At 46.7% G+C, this 12,500-nt stretch overlaps 1 protein-coding gene across 1 annotated transcript in view; it reads left to right on the forward strand.

Moving 5' to 3' along the window:
- The first annotated feature begins 6,647 nt into the window (after nucleotides 1–6,647).
- The window catches only part of LOC133135348 (adenylate cyclase type 2-like), a 32,529-nt gene continuing 26,676 nt past the window's right edge, over nucleotides 6,648–12,500 (forward strand). Inside the window, exons 1-3 of the mRNA XM_061252276.1 lie at nucleotides 6,648–6,995; nucleotides 9,656–11,015; nucleotides 11,633–11,830. Of these exons, the coding sequence (XP_061108260.1) occupies nucleotides 10,077–11,015; nucleotides 11,633–11,830 (1,137 nt within the window). The 5' untranslated portion in view covers nucleotides 6,648–6,995; nucleotides 9,656–10,076. The remainder of the gene's footprint in view (nucleotides 6,996–9,655; nucleotides 11,016–11,632; nucleotides 11,831–12,500) is intronic.

Below are 12,500 nucleotides of genomic sequence, written 5' to 3' on the forward strand. Positions count from 1 at the left end.
CAGCAGAGAGGTAGGGGGAGAGAGGGATGGAGTGATGGAGAGAGAGGGAGATGGAGAGAGGGATGAGAGACAGAGGGGGATGGTGAGGGATGGAGAGAGGTAGGGGGATGGAGAGAGGTTGGGGAGAGAGGGGGATGGAGAGGGATGGAGAGAGGTAGGGGGATGGAGAGAGGTTGGGGAGAGAGGGGGATGGAGAGGGATGGAGAGAGGTAGGGGGATGGAGAGAGAGGTTGGGGAGAGGGGGATGGAGAGAGGGTATGGAGAGAGAGAGATAGGGGGAAAGAGGGATGGAGAGAGAGGGAAGGTAAAGGAAAGGATTGATGAAAGGAAGTGGTTTGGGGTGGAGGGGTGCTGAGAAAAGAGGAGGAAGGGGTAAATGCAACAAAAATGAGGAGATTATGGTGGATGACTTTTAAACATTCCAGTTCCTGTTCTTGGTGAGGTAGAGCTGGTGGAAACCACTGCAGTCTGGCTCTTACAGTCACACTGAAACATGCAGTCTGGCTCTTACAGTCACTCTGAAACATGCAGTCTGGCTCTTACAGTCACTCTGAAACATGCAGTCTGGCTCTTACAGTCACTCTGAAACATGCAGTCTGGCTCTTACAGTCACTCTGAAACATGCAGTCTGGTCCTTACAGTCACTCTGAAACATGCAGTCTGGCTCTTACAGTCACACTGAAACATGCAGTCTGGCTCTTACAGTCACTCTGAAACATGCAGTCTGGCTCTTACAGTCACTCTGAAACATGCAGTCTGGCTCTTACAGTCACTCTGAAACATGCAGTCTGGTCCTTACAGTCACTCTGAAACATGCAGTCTGGTCCTTACAGTCACTCTGAAACATGCAGTCTGGCTCTTACAGTCACTCTGAAACATGCAGTCTGGTCCTTACAGTCACTCTGAAACATGCAGTCTGGCTCTTACAGTCACTCTGAAACATGCAGTCTGGTCCTTACAGTCACACTGAAACATGCAGTCTGGCTCTTACAGTCACTCTGAAACATGCAGTCTGGCTCTTACAGTCACTCTGAAACATGCAGTCTGGTCCTTACAGTCACTCTGAAACATGCAGTCTGGCTCTTACAGTCACACTGAAACATGCAGTCTGGTCCTTACAGTCACTCTGAAACATGCAGTCTGGCTCTTACAGTCACTCTGAAACATGCAGTCTGGTCCTTACAGTCACACTGAAACATGCAGTCTGGCTCTTACAGTCACACTGAAACATGCAGTCTGGCTCTTACAGTCACTCTGAAACATGCAGTCTGGCTCTTACAGTCACACTGAAACATGCAGTCTGGCTCTTACAGTCACTCTGAAACATGCAGTCTGGCTCTTACAGTCACTCTGAAACATGCAGTCTGGCTCTTACAGTCACTCTGAAACATGCAGTCTGGCTCTTACAGAGTGGGGAGAATGTGGCACTGAATGAAAGGATACTGATTGGAGGAGAACAGAAAATTCAGAGACATTTGATCAACATACACGCCCACTGGTACACGATGACGTAAAATCTAAGCAATGTACAACGCAGTACAGATGGAACACAGGGACGGGTCTAAAGACGGTCCAGTTCCAAGTCCTAACATGACCATATAGATACAATCAGAACCCTTGAAGAATACATCAACTTACCAACTAGCATACCATCTGAGTAGTACAATTACTATATACAAGTACTATTATAATCTTAATAGTATGCTTTAAGACATGTTCATATGGTTATGAATAATTGAATAAATTGAGCAAAAAGAGAATTTTGATTTCAGCTTAAGTCATCCCAAGGACCAGATCTGAACACACACCATGGCACTAAAACACACTAATGCAAATCAGACTTTTACTTTTCAGAATCAGAATCAGAATCAGAATCAGAATCACTTTATTGGCCAAGTAGTTTTCACATACAAGGAATTTGCTGTGGTTAGTGGGTGCATGCAGACAACATAAAGAATAATACAAAAAATAGAAACATAGATATACATAAATAAAGTGGAATGTAATGTATAATGTAAATATAAATAAAAAATAAAAATAAATATTTACAATACAGATGATACTGAAGCGGGGGCTTGTGAAGTATTATTAAAGTGCAAAATCTAAGGTCTATGGGGGCGGGTTAAGAGTCTGTGACAATGGGGGGTCCCAGGCCTTGTTGACGTTAATCACAGGGAGACAGTGCGTTGATATATTATTTGAGGTTTTTGGGTTTTAGATCTGCTTGTTTGGTGATTATATTATTAGATTATATTACCTGTGTCTTCTTAGTTGTGTTCATTTTCTCCTCTTTGTCTTGTTGATGTCCTGTAGCCTTCTTGTTTCTTTTATCTTTGCTCAGTCTTGTTTAGAGTTCTAGCTTTTGGTCCAGGGTCCACATCCTGACATACAGTATCCAAACAGATGGATAATATAACAATCCTTCCCAATATACATATGCAAACATGCAAATATGAGCATGCACACACGCACACACACTCACACACACACAAACCCAGGTCAAGTGGCATTTAGTCTATTATGTAAAAAAAATAAAGAGCAGAAGTTGGTCTGAAGGCACTGCCTTGTGATGTGATGTGATGTAATGTAACAATATTTGAAACTAGTTAGTACAATGTACTGAGCACAGATTACATAATGTACTAATGGCAAAATCTAAAGTCTATGGGGGTGGTGTAAGGGTTCTGTGACAGTGGGGGCTCCCGGGCCTTATTGACGTTGATCACAGGGAGACAGTGCGTTGATGTAACGTGTCTATGGGGGTGGTGTAAGGGTTCTGTGACAGTGGGGGGTCCCCCGGGCCTTGTTGACGTTGCTCACAGGGAGACAGTGCGTTGATGTAACGTGTCTATGGGGGTGGAGTAAGGGTTCTGTGACAGTGGGGGCCCCCGGGCCTTGTTGACGTTGCTCACAGGGAGACAGTGCGTTGATGTAACGTGTCTATGGGGGTGGTGTAAGGGTTCTGTGACAGTGGGGGGTCCCCCGGGCCTTGTTGACGTTGCTCACAGGGAGACAGTGCATTGATGTAACGTGTCTATGGGGGTGGTGTAAGGGTTCTGTGACAGTGGGGGTTCCCGGGCCTTGTTGACGTTGCTCACAGGGAGACAGTGCATTGATGTAACGTGTCTATGGGGGTGGTGTAAGGGTTCTGTGACAGTGGGGGGCCCCCCGGGCCTTGTTGACGTTGCTCACAGGGAGACAGTGCGTTGATGTAACGTGTCTATGGGGGTGGTGTAAGGGTTCTGTGACAGTGGGGGGTCCCGGGCCTTGTTGATGAGGCCAGCTGCAGATGGGTAGAAACTGTTTTTGTGGCGAGAGGTTTTGGTCCTGATGGACCGCAGCCTCCTGCCAGAGGGGAGTGTTTCTTTCAATAAAAACAACGTGTTTTTTGAGTATTCTTCTACACAAAAATAAAACATTTTCTACACCAACAAAACCTTATCTAGTAATTTCATGGTTTGTTTTTTGAAAAGCTTTGAAGATTAAGCTGCGGTCCTTTTTCATCCTGCTAATATAACCATCTATAGCACTGACCCATCCTGTTAATATAACCATCTATAGCACTGACCCATCCTGCTAATATAACCATCTATAGCACTGACCCGTCCTGTTAATATAACCATCTATAGCACTGACCCATCCTGTTAATATAACCATCTACAGCACTGACCCATCCTGCTAATATAACCATCTATAGCACTGACCCATCCTGCTAATATAACCATCTATAGCACTGACCCATCCTGTTAATATAACCATCTACAGCACTGACCCATCCTGCTAATATAACCATCTACAGCACTGACCCATCCTGTTAATATAACCATCTATAGCACTGACCCATCCTGTTAATATAACCATCTACAGCACTGACCCATCCTGCTAATATAACCATCTACAGCACTGACCCATCCTGTTAATATAACCATCTATAGCACTGACCCATCCTGCTAATATAACCATCTATAGCACTGACCCATCCTGTTAATATAACCATCTACAGCACTGACCCATCCTGTTAATATAACCATCTATAGCACTGACCCATCCTGTTAATATAACCATCTACAGCACTGACCCATCCTGTTAATATAACCATCTATAGCACTGACCCATCCTGCTAATATAACCATCTACAGCACTGACCCATCCTGTTAATATAACCATCTACAGCACTGACCCATCCTGCTAATATAACCATCTATAGCACTGACCCATCCTGCTAATATAACCATCTATAGCACTGACCCATCCTGTTAATATAACCATCTACAGCACTGACCCATCCTGTTAATATAACCATCTATAGCACTGACCCATCCTGCTAATATAACCATCTATAGCACTGACCCATCCTGCTAATATAACCATCTACAGCACTGACCCATCCTGTTAATATAACCATCTACAGCACTGACCCATCCTGTTAATATAACCATCTACAGCACTGACCCATCCTGTTAATATAACCATCTATAGCACTGACCCATCCTGTTAATATAACCATCTACAGCACTGACCCATCCTGTTAATATAACCATCTATAGCACTGACCCATCCTGTTAATATAACCATCTACAGCACTGACCCATCCTGCTAATATAACCATCTACAGCACTGACCCATCCTGTTAATATAACCATCTATAGCACTGACCCATCCTGTTAATATAACCATCTACAGCACTGACCCATCCTGCTAATATAACCATCTACAGCACTGACCCATCCTGTTAATATAACCATCTATAGCACTGACCCATCCTGCTAATATAACCATCTATAGCACTGACCCATCCTGTTAATATAACCATCTACAGCACTGACCCATCCTGTTAATATAACCATCTACAGCACTGACCCATCCTGCTAATATAACCATCTATAGCACTGACCCATCCTGTTAATATAACCATCTACAGCACTGACCCATCCTGTTAATATAACCATCTATAGCACTGACCCATCCTGCTAATATAACCATCTACAGCACTGACCCATCCTGCTAATATAACCATCTATAGCACTGACCCATCCTGTTAATATAACCATCTATAGCACTGACCCATCCTGCTAATATAACCATCTACAGCACTGACCCATCCTGCTAATATAACCATCTACAGCACTGACCCATCCTGCTAATATAACCATCTACAGCACTGACCCATCCTGTTAATATAACCATCTACAGCACTGACCCATCCTGTTAATATAACCATCTATAGCACTGACCCATCCTGTTAATATAACCATCTACAGCACTGACCCATCCTGCTAATATAACCTTATTAACTTAATATTATGTGAGGTTTTTGGGTTTTAGATCTGCTTGTTAGGTGATTATATTATTAGATTATATTACCTGTGTCTTCTTAGTTGTGTTCATTTTCTCCTCTTTGTCTTGTTGATGTCCTGTAGCCTTCTTGTTTCTTTTTTCTTTGCTCAGTCTTGTTTAGAGTTCTAGCTTTTGGTCCAGGGTCCACATCCTGACATACAGTATCCAAACAGATGGATAATATAACAATCCTTCCCAATATACATATGCAAACATGCAAATATGAGCATGCACACACGCACACACACTCACACACACACAAACCCAGGTCAAGTGGCATTTAGTCTATTATGTAAAAAAAATAAAGAGCAGAAGTTGGTCTGAAGGCACTGCCATGTGATGTGATGTGATGTAGCAATATTTGAAACTAGTTAGTACAATGTACTGAGCACAGATTACATAATGTACTAATGTCAGTCCACACCCTCATCACACTTTCTCTCCAAGTGTGTGTGCTCTCACTGTCCTTGTGTATGTGCGTGCATGCATGCAAGTTTGTCTGTGTGTCTGTGTCTGCATACGTGTGTATGTTTGTGTGTGTGTGCATGCATGTGTCTGCATGCGTGTGTGTGTCTGCATGTGTGTGGATTTGTACGTCCGCATGTGTGAGTGTGTGTATAGTGTATGTGTGTGTATGTGTATGTCTGCATGTATGTGTGTGTCTGCATGCGTCTGTGTTTGTACGTCGGTGTGTGTGTGTGTCTGCTTGTGTGCATGGGTGTGTGTGTGTGTGTGTGTGTGTGTGTGTGCATGTGTGTGTGTGTGTCTGCATGTGTGCATGGGTGTGTGTGTGTGTGTGTCTGCATGTGTGCATGGGTGTGTGTGTGTGTGTGTGTGTCTGCATGTGTGCATGGGTGTGTGTGTGTGTGTGTCTGCATGTGTGCATGTGTGTGTGTGTGTGTGTGTGTGTCTGCATGTGTGCATGGGTGTGTGTGTGTGTGTGTCTGCATGTGTGCATGGGTGTGTGTGTGTGTGTGTGTCTGCATGTGTGCATGTGTGTGTGTGTGTGTCTGCATGTGTGCATGGGTGTGTGTGTGTCTGCTTGTGTGCATGTGTGCATGGGTGTGTGTGTGTCTGCTTGTGTGCATGTGTGCATGGGTGTGTGTGTGTGTGTGTGTGTCTGCATGTGTGCATGGGTGTGTGTGTGTGTGTGTCTGTATGTGTGCGTGTGTGTGTGTGTGTCTGCATGTGTGCATGGGTGTGTGTGTGTGTGTGTGTCTGCATGTGTGCATGGGTGTGTGTGTGTGTGTGTGTGTGTGTCTGCATGTGTGCATGGGTGTGTGTGTGTGTGTGTGTGTGTGTCTGCATGTGTGCATGGGTGTGTGTGTGTGTGTGTGTGTCTGCATGTGTGCATGGGTGTGTGTGTGTGTGTTACGTAGACATTCCTCTGGCAGACCCTGGCTGGCTGGTTTGGCAGGTTGGGAGCGGAAATTAGATTTATGTAAAAGAGAGAGGGAAAGAGAGAGGGACAGAGAGAGAGGGAAAGAGAGAAGGACAGAGAGAGAGGGAAAGAGAGAGGGACAGTTCATAGCTCCTGTGTCTGATGACATAGATCAGAGACATGCCACAGACAGACAGATGATGAGGTGAGTGCGATTACACACCTGAGCGTAATTTATGGTTCTTCCTCCTGCCTTCACCTGCCTGTCTGTAAATAGGTAAGTTGTGATCAGTCTGTCTGTCTGTCTGTTTTTCTGTCTTTCTGTCTGTCTATATCTCAGGGATGGGTAATGTGGGCCGTATCTGTTTCTCAATTTCAAACCAACTTTATTTTTTAACTAGCCCAATCATTTACATGTCTGTCATATTTTTAGCAACATTCCCTGATATAAACAGCAGCTCATAAATGTTCTTCTCTTGTAGCATCTCTCTCTCCCTTTTGAGGGTCTACATACGGTAACTCGATAATCACAGTTTTACTGTGTAGGCAGGTATTGAAAAAGCTATTATGAAGTTAATACATCCTCAATGATTATAAATGCATGCCATTCTTACAGATTTGGATAGAACCCATGGATGTGCTGTTTTGCATGAGGGTTCATAAATACCTGCTGTTTTCACTGGCTGCAGTACGGGGAAATGCCCCCTCCTTTTTAATCTTTCCATCTCTCCCTCCCTCTGTCCATCTCTGTGCCAGTATATTTGCATTGCTTTGACTGGATACTGGGGTAACACCTGTACCTCACCTGTAATATTATACTATAACACCTGTAACTCACCTGTAGTTCATCTGTAGCACACCTGTAAATCACCTGTTACACACCTGTTTGGGAACGGGGGTATGTAAGAGAGAGGGAGCGGGGGAGAGGAAGAGATATCATATCAGCAAAACAGGAAGAGAGCAAAAGAGGGCAGAGGAAGGAAGGATGACAGATCAGTAAGAGAGAGAGAGAAGAGGGAGGAGAGGAGAGAGGTATCTGTTCACCAGCAGTGATAAGTGAGAGCCTGGGATCGCAGCACAGGTAGGTGTGTGTCTGAAATTATTTTCATTTTTCTCTGTTAGAAAAACTGAGGGACGCAGATTGAGGAACAGAATTACAAAACTGGCAAAACTACAGTAAACTATTTATGAAATTACAGAACTTCATTGTGCAACTGTTTGTCTGTTGATGCTGAAGGACAATGCATGTGAAATGTGTTATCTTCACTATTTATATATGAAATGTGTGGTGATAGCTCTCATGAATTCATGCCGTCCATGTATCCTGCAATTAATGTATCCTTAGATTGGGTTTATCCTGACAGCCAGAGGGTTTTAAGAGATGGGCTTCAGCATTTACTGATCTGAATGATAGGATCAGGGACAGTAGCGGGGTCTGAATGCTAGGCTAAGAGTAGTGGGCTCTGGATCCCGGGCTAACAGTGGCAAGCTCTGAATGCTAGGCTAATTAACAGGCTCTGGATGCTAGGCTAACTAACAGGCTCTGGATGCTAGGCTAACTAACAGGCTCTGGATGCTAGGCTAACTAACAGGCTCTGAATGCAAGGCTAACTAACAGGCTCTGAATGCTGGGCTAACAGTGGCAGGCTCTGGATGCTAGGCTAACTAACAGGCTCTGGATGCTAGGCTAACAGTAACAGGCTCTGGATGCAAGGCTAACTAACAGGCTCTGGATGCTGGGCTAACAGTGGCAAGCTCTGGATGCGAGGCTAACTAACAGGCTCTGGATGCTAGGCTAACAGTAACAGGCTCTGGATGCTAGGCTAACAGTGGCAGGGTCTGGATGCTAGGCTAACTAACAGGCTCTGGATGCTAGGCTAACAGTAACAGGCTCTGGATGCTAGGCTAACTAACAGGCTCTGGATGCTAGGCTAACAGTAACAGGCTCTGAATGCTGGGCTAACAGTGGCAGGCTCTGGATGCTAGGCTAACTAACAGGCTCTGGATGCTAGGCTAACAGTAACAGGCTCTGGATGCAAGGCTAACTAACAGGCTCTGGATGCTGGGCTAACAGTGGCAAGCTCTGGATGCGAGGCTAACTAACAGGCTCTGGATGCTAGGCTAACTAACAGGCTCTGGATGCTAGGCTAACTAACAGGCTCTGAATGCAAGGCTAACTAACAGGCTCTGAATGCTGGGCTAACAGTGGCAGGCTCTGGATGCTAGGCTAACTAACAGGCTCTGGATGCTAGGCTAACTAACAGGCTCTGGATGCTAGGCTAACTAACAGGCTCTGAATGCAAGGCTAACTAACAGGCTCTGAATGCTGGGCTAACAGTGGCAGGCTCTGGATGCTAGGCTAACTAACATGCTCTGGATGCTAGGCTAACAGTAACAGGCTCTGGATGCAAGGCTAACTAACAGGCTCTGGATGCTGGGCTAACAGTGGCAAGCTCTGGATGCGAGGCTAACTAACAGGCTCTGGATGCTAGGCTAACAGTAACAGGCTCTGGATGCTAGGCTAACAGTGGCAGGGTCTGGATGCTAGGCTAACTAACAGGCTCTGGATGCTAGGCTAACAGTAACAGGCTCTGGATGCTAGGCTAACTAACAGGCTCTGGATGCTAGGCTAACAGTAACAGGCTCTGGATGCTAGGCTAACTAACAGGCTCTGGATGCTAGGCTAAGAGTAACAGGCTCTGGATGCTAGGCTAACAGTGGCAGGCTCTGGATGCTAGGCTAACTAACAGGCTCTGGATGCTAGGCTAACAGTAACAGGCTCTGGATGCTAGGCTAACTAACAGGCTCTGGATGCTCTGAATGTTCTAAGTGAAGGCACTTTTTTGGTGTATTTTGTGTATCATTTAGATGCATGCGTGCTGCATTTTGCTTTTTTGTGTTTATGTAGAGATTATTTTGTTTCTGCTCTCTCAACAGAAAACCCAGAGGACCCCTGAAACATTTAGAGCTGCACTTTCTTGCTCTTTCTCTCACTCACACACACACACACATGCGCACACACACACAAACACACACACACACATTCATCAAACTTTGCCAGGATTCCACTGAAGGGTGATGCCTTTTCTGGCAGTGCATAGCCTAAAAGTACCCTCACAACTCCATTGACAGCTGCATCTAAGTTCCACATGGTCATTTGGTCCCCAATGGGACTCTGAGAGCAGCAGTGCCTCATGGGTTCAGAAGGACAGCAGAGACACAGTCATCAGCATCTTTCACCTGTTTCTCAACTCAGTGGAACTGGCTTAGACACTTTTAAAATATAAATAATATTTATTTTATTGCACCGTTGCGGAATAAGGGGTGTAGGCTTGTGGAGGGACAGGCATTTCCCAAAATGGACACCAGTCCAAAATGGCCCCACTTTGAAATCTCACACACAGAGGGCATGGAGCTTGCTGAACTGGACATCTCAAAACTCAGTACCAACACCAGCACTGACATCACTACTGACTCCAGAACTGACATCACTACCAATACCAGCACTGACATCACTACTGACACCAGCACTGACATCACTACCGACACCAGCACTGACATCACTACTGACACCAGCACTGACATCACTACTGACTCCAGCACTGACATCACTACCAATACCAGCACTGACATCACTACTGACTCCAGCACTGACATCACTACTGACTCCAGCACTGACATCACTACCAATACCAGCACTGACATCACTACTGACACCAGCACTGACATCACTACTGACTCCAGCACTGACATCACTACCAATACCAGCACTGACATCACTACTGACTCCAGCACTGACATCACTACTGACACCAACACTGACATCACTACTGACACCAGCACTGACATCACTACCAATACCAACACTGACATCACTACCGACACCAGCACTGACATCACTACTGACTCCAGCACTGACATCACTACCAATACCAGCACTGACATCACTACTGACACCAGCACTGACATCACTACCAATACCAGCACTGACATCACTACTGACTCCAGCACTGACATCACTACCAATACCAGCACTGACATCACTACTGACACCAGCACTGACATCACTACTGACACCAGCACTGACATCACTACTGACTCCAGCACTGACATCACCCCCCCCCCTTGCCCTGCCCTGCCCCCCCCAGGCAGTGGGCAGGGCCTGCAGCTGTTTCTCCGGAGGCTGAAGAGGGGGTGTCAGCAGGGTGTAGAGGAGACCCCCAGCATGGTGTCTGGCCTCCTGCTCACCATGGGATTCTGCATCGCCATCATCATCATCTTCGCCACCACCGGACGGGTGAGGGGGGGGCGGCACATTTGGGGGGTTTAAACAGGAACACAGAGAGTTTTCTGGTGAGGAGACACACGGCCTGAACACAATGTGATGGCGAGAACAGGCCATTCAGCCCAGCAGTGCCTTTTCCTGCCCCTAAGTGTATCTACTGCTTAGTTTGCCTAAAAGCAAATTATATCTAGCACCGTATCAAGCCTGGTCTTGAAAACCCTGCCTTGACTACATGTCCTGGCAAGCTATTCCACACATTGGCTACTCTCTGTGTGAAAAAATAACTAATATCTGCACATAATTTATCCTTTGCCAAAGTCAATTTATTCCCCCTCGTTCTGCTAAGCCTCTCGCTTCTGCTTTTACTAAACTTAAAGAGATTAAGCATCTTAAGTCTATCCTCGTAACTCTTTTGTGTTGTACCTGGAATCAATCTGGTTGCTCTTCTCAGCACCTCTATATCTCTCATATAGTGCGGAACTGCACACTTCTCCCCTTTCATTTGAGATGTCAGTGTTGTCGCAGGGCTACAGTAATCCAGCCGGTCAGTGCCGGTCAGTGCCGGTCAGTGCCGGTCAGTGCCGGTCAGTGCCTGTCAGTGCGATGTGAAGCATGCCTCTCTCCCCCAGAGTGTGCGTGTGCATGCGGGTGCCCTGGCGGCGGTCTGTGTGGTGCTGTGTGTGAGCGCCGCCCTGCTGGCAGCTCTCCCCTGGCTGGCTGTGGCGCGGCGCTGTGGGGGGGCCCTCGCTCTCTTCATCTGGGGGATGCTCTACATCATGGCCATCGTCTTCATCTTCACTGGGGGGCCAGTGTCTGCCTGGGAGCAGGTATTCCTGATGGGGGGGGGGGGGCACAGACACACCAGAAACCCTTCTAACAGGAGGGTCTGGTTGATAAGGGGAGGGTCTGGTTGTTAAGGGGAGGGTCTGGTTGATAAGGGGAGGGTCTGGTTGTTAAGAAGAGGGTCTGGTTGTTAAGGGGAGGGTCTGGTTGTTAAGAAGAGGGTCTGGTTGTTAAGGGGAGGGTCTGGTTGATAAGGGGAGGGTCCGGTTGTTAAGGGCAGGGTCCGGTTGTTAAGGGGAGGGTCTGGTTGTTAAGGGGAGGGTCCGGTTGTTAAGGGGAGGGTCTGGTTGTTAAGGGGAGGGTCTGGTTGTTAAGGGGAGGGTCTGGTTGTTAAGGGGAGGGTCCGGTTGTTAAGGGGAGGGTCCGGTTGTTAAGGGGAGGGTCTGGTTGGTAAGGAGAGGGTCCGGCTCTTAAGGGGAGGGTCCGGTTGTTAAGGGGAGGGTCTGGTTGTTAAGGGGAGGGTCTGGTTGATAAGGGGAGGGTCCGGTTGTTAAGGGGAGGGTCTGGTTGTTAAGGGGAGGGTCCGGTTGTTAAGGGGAGGGTCTGGTTGTGAAGGGGAGGGTCTGGTTGTTAAGGGGAGGGTCTGGTTGTTAAGGGGAGGGTCCGGTTGTTAAGGGGAGGGTCCGGTTGTTAAGGGGAGGGTCTGGTTGGTAA

This window comes from Conger conger, chromosome 8 (genome assembly GCF_963514075.1).
Source record: "Conger conger chromosome 8, fConCon1.1, whole genome shotgun sequence".
Taxonomy (NCBI): Eukaryota; Metazoa; Chordata; class Actinopteri; order Anguilliformes; family Congridae; genus Conger; species Conger conger.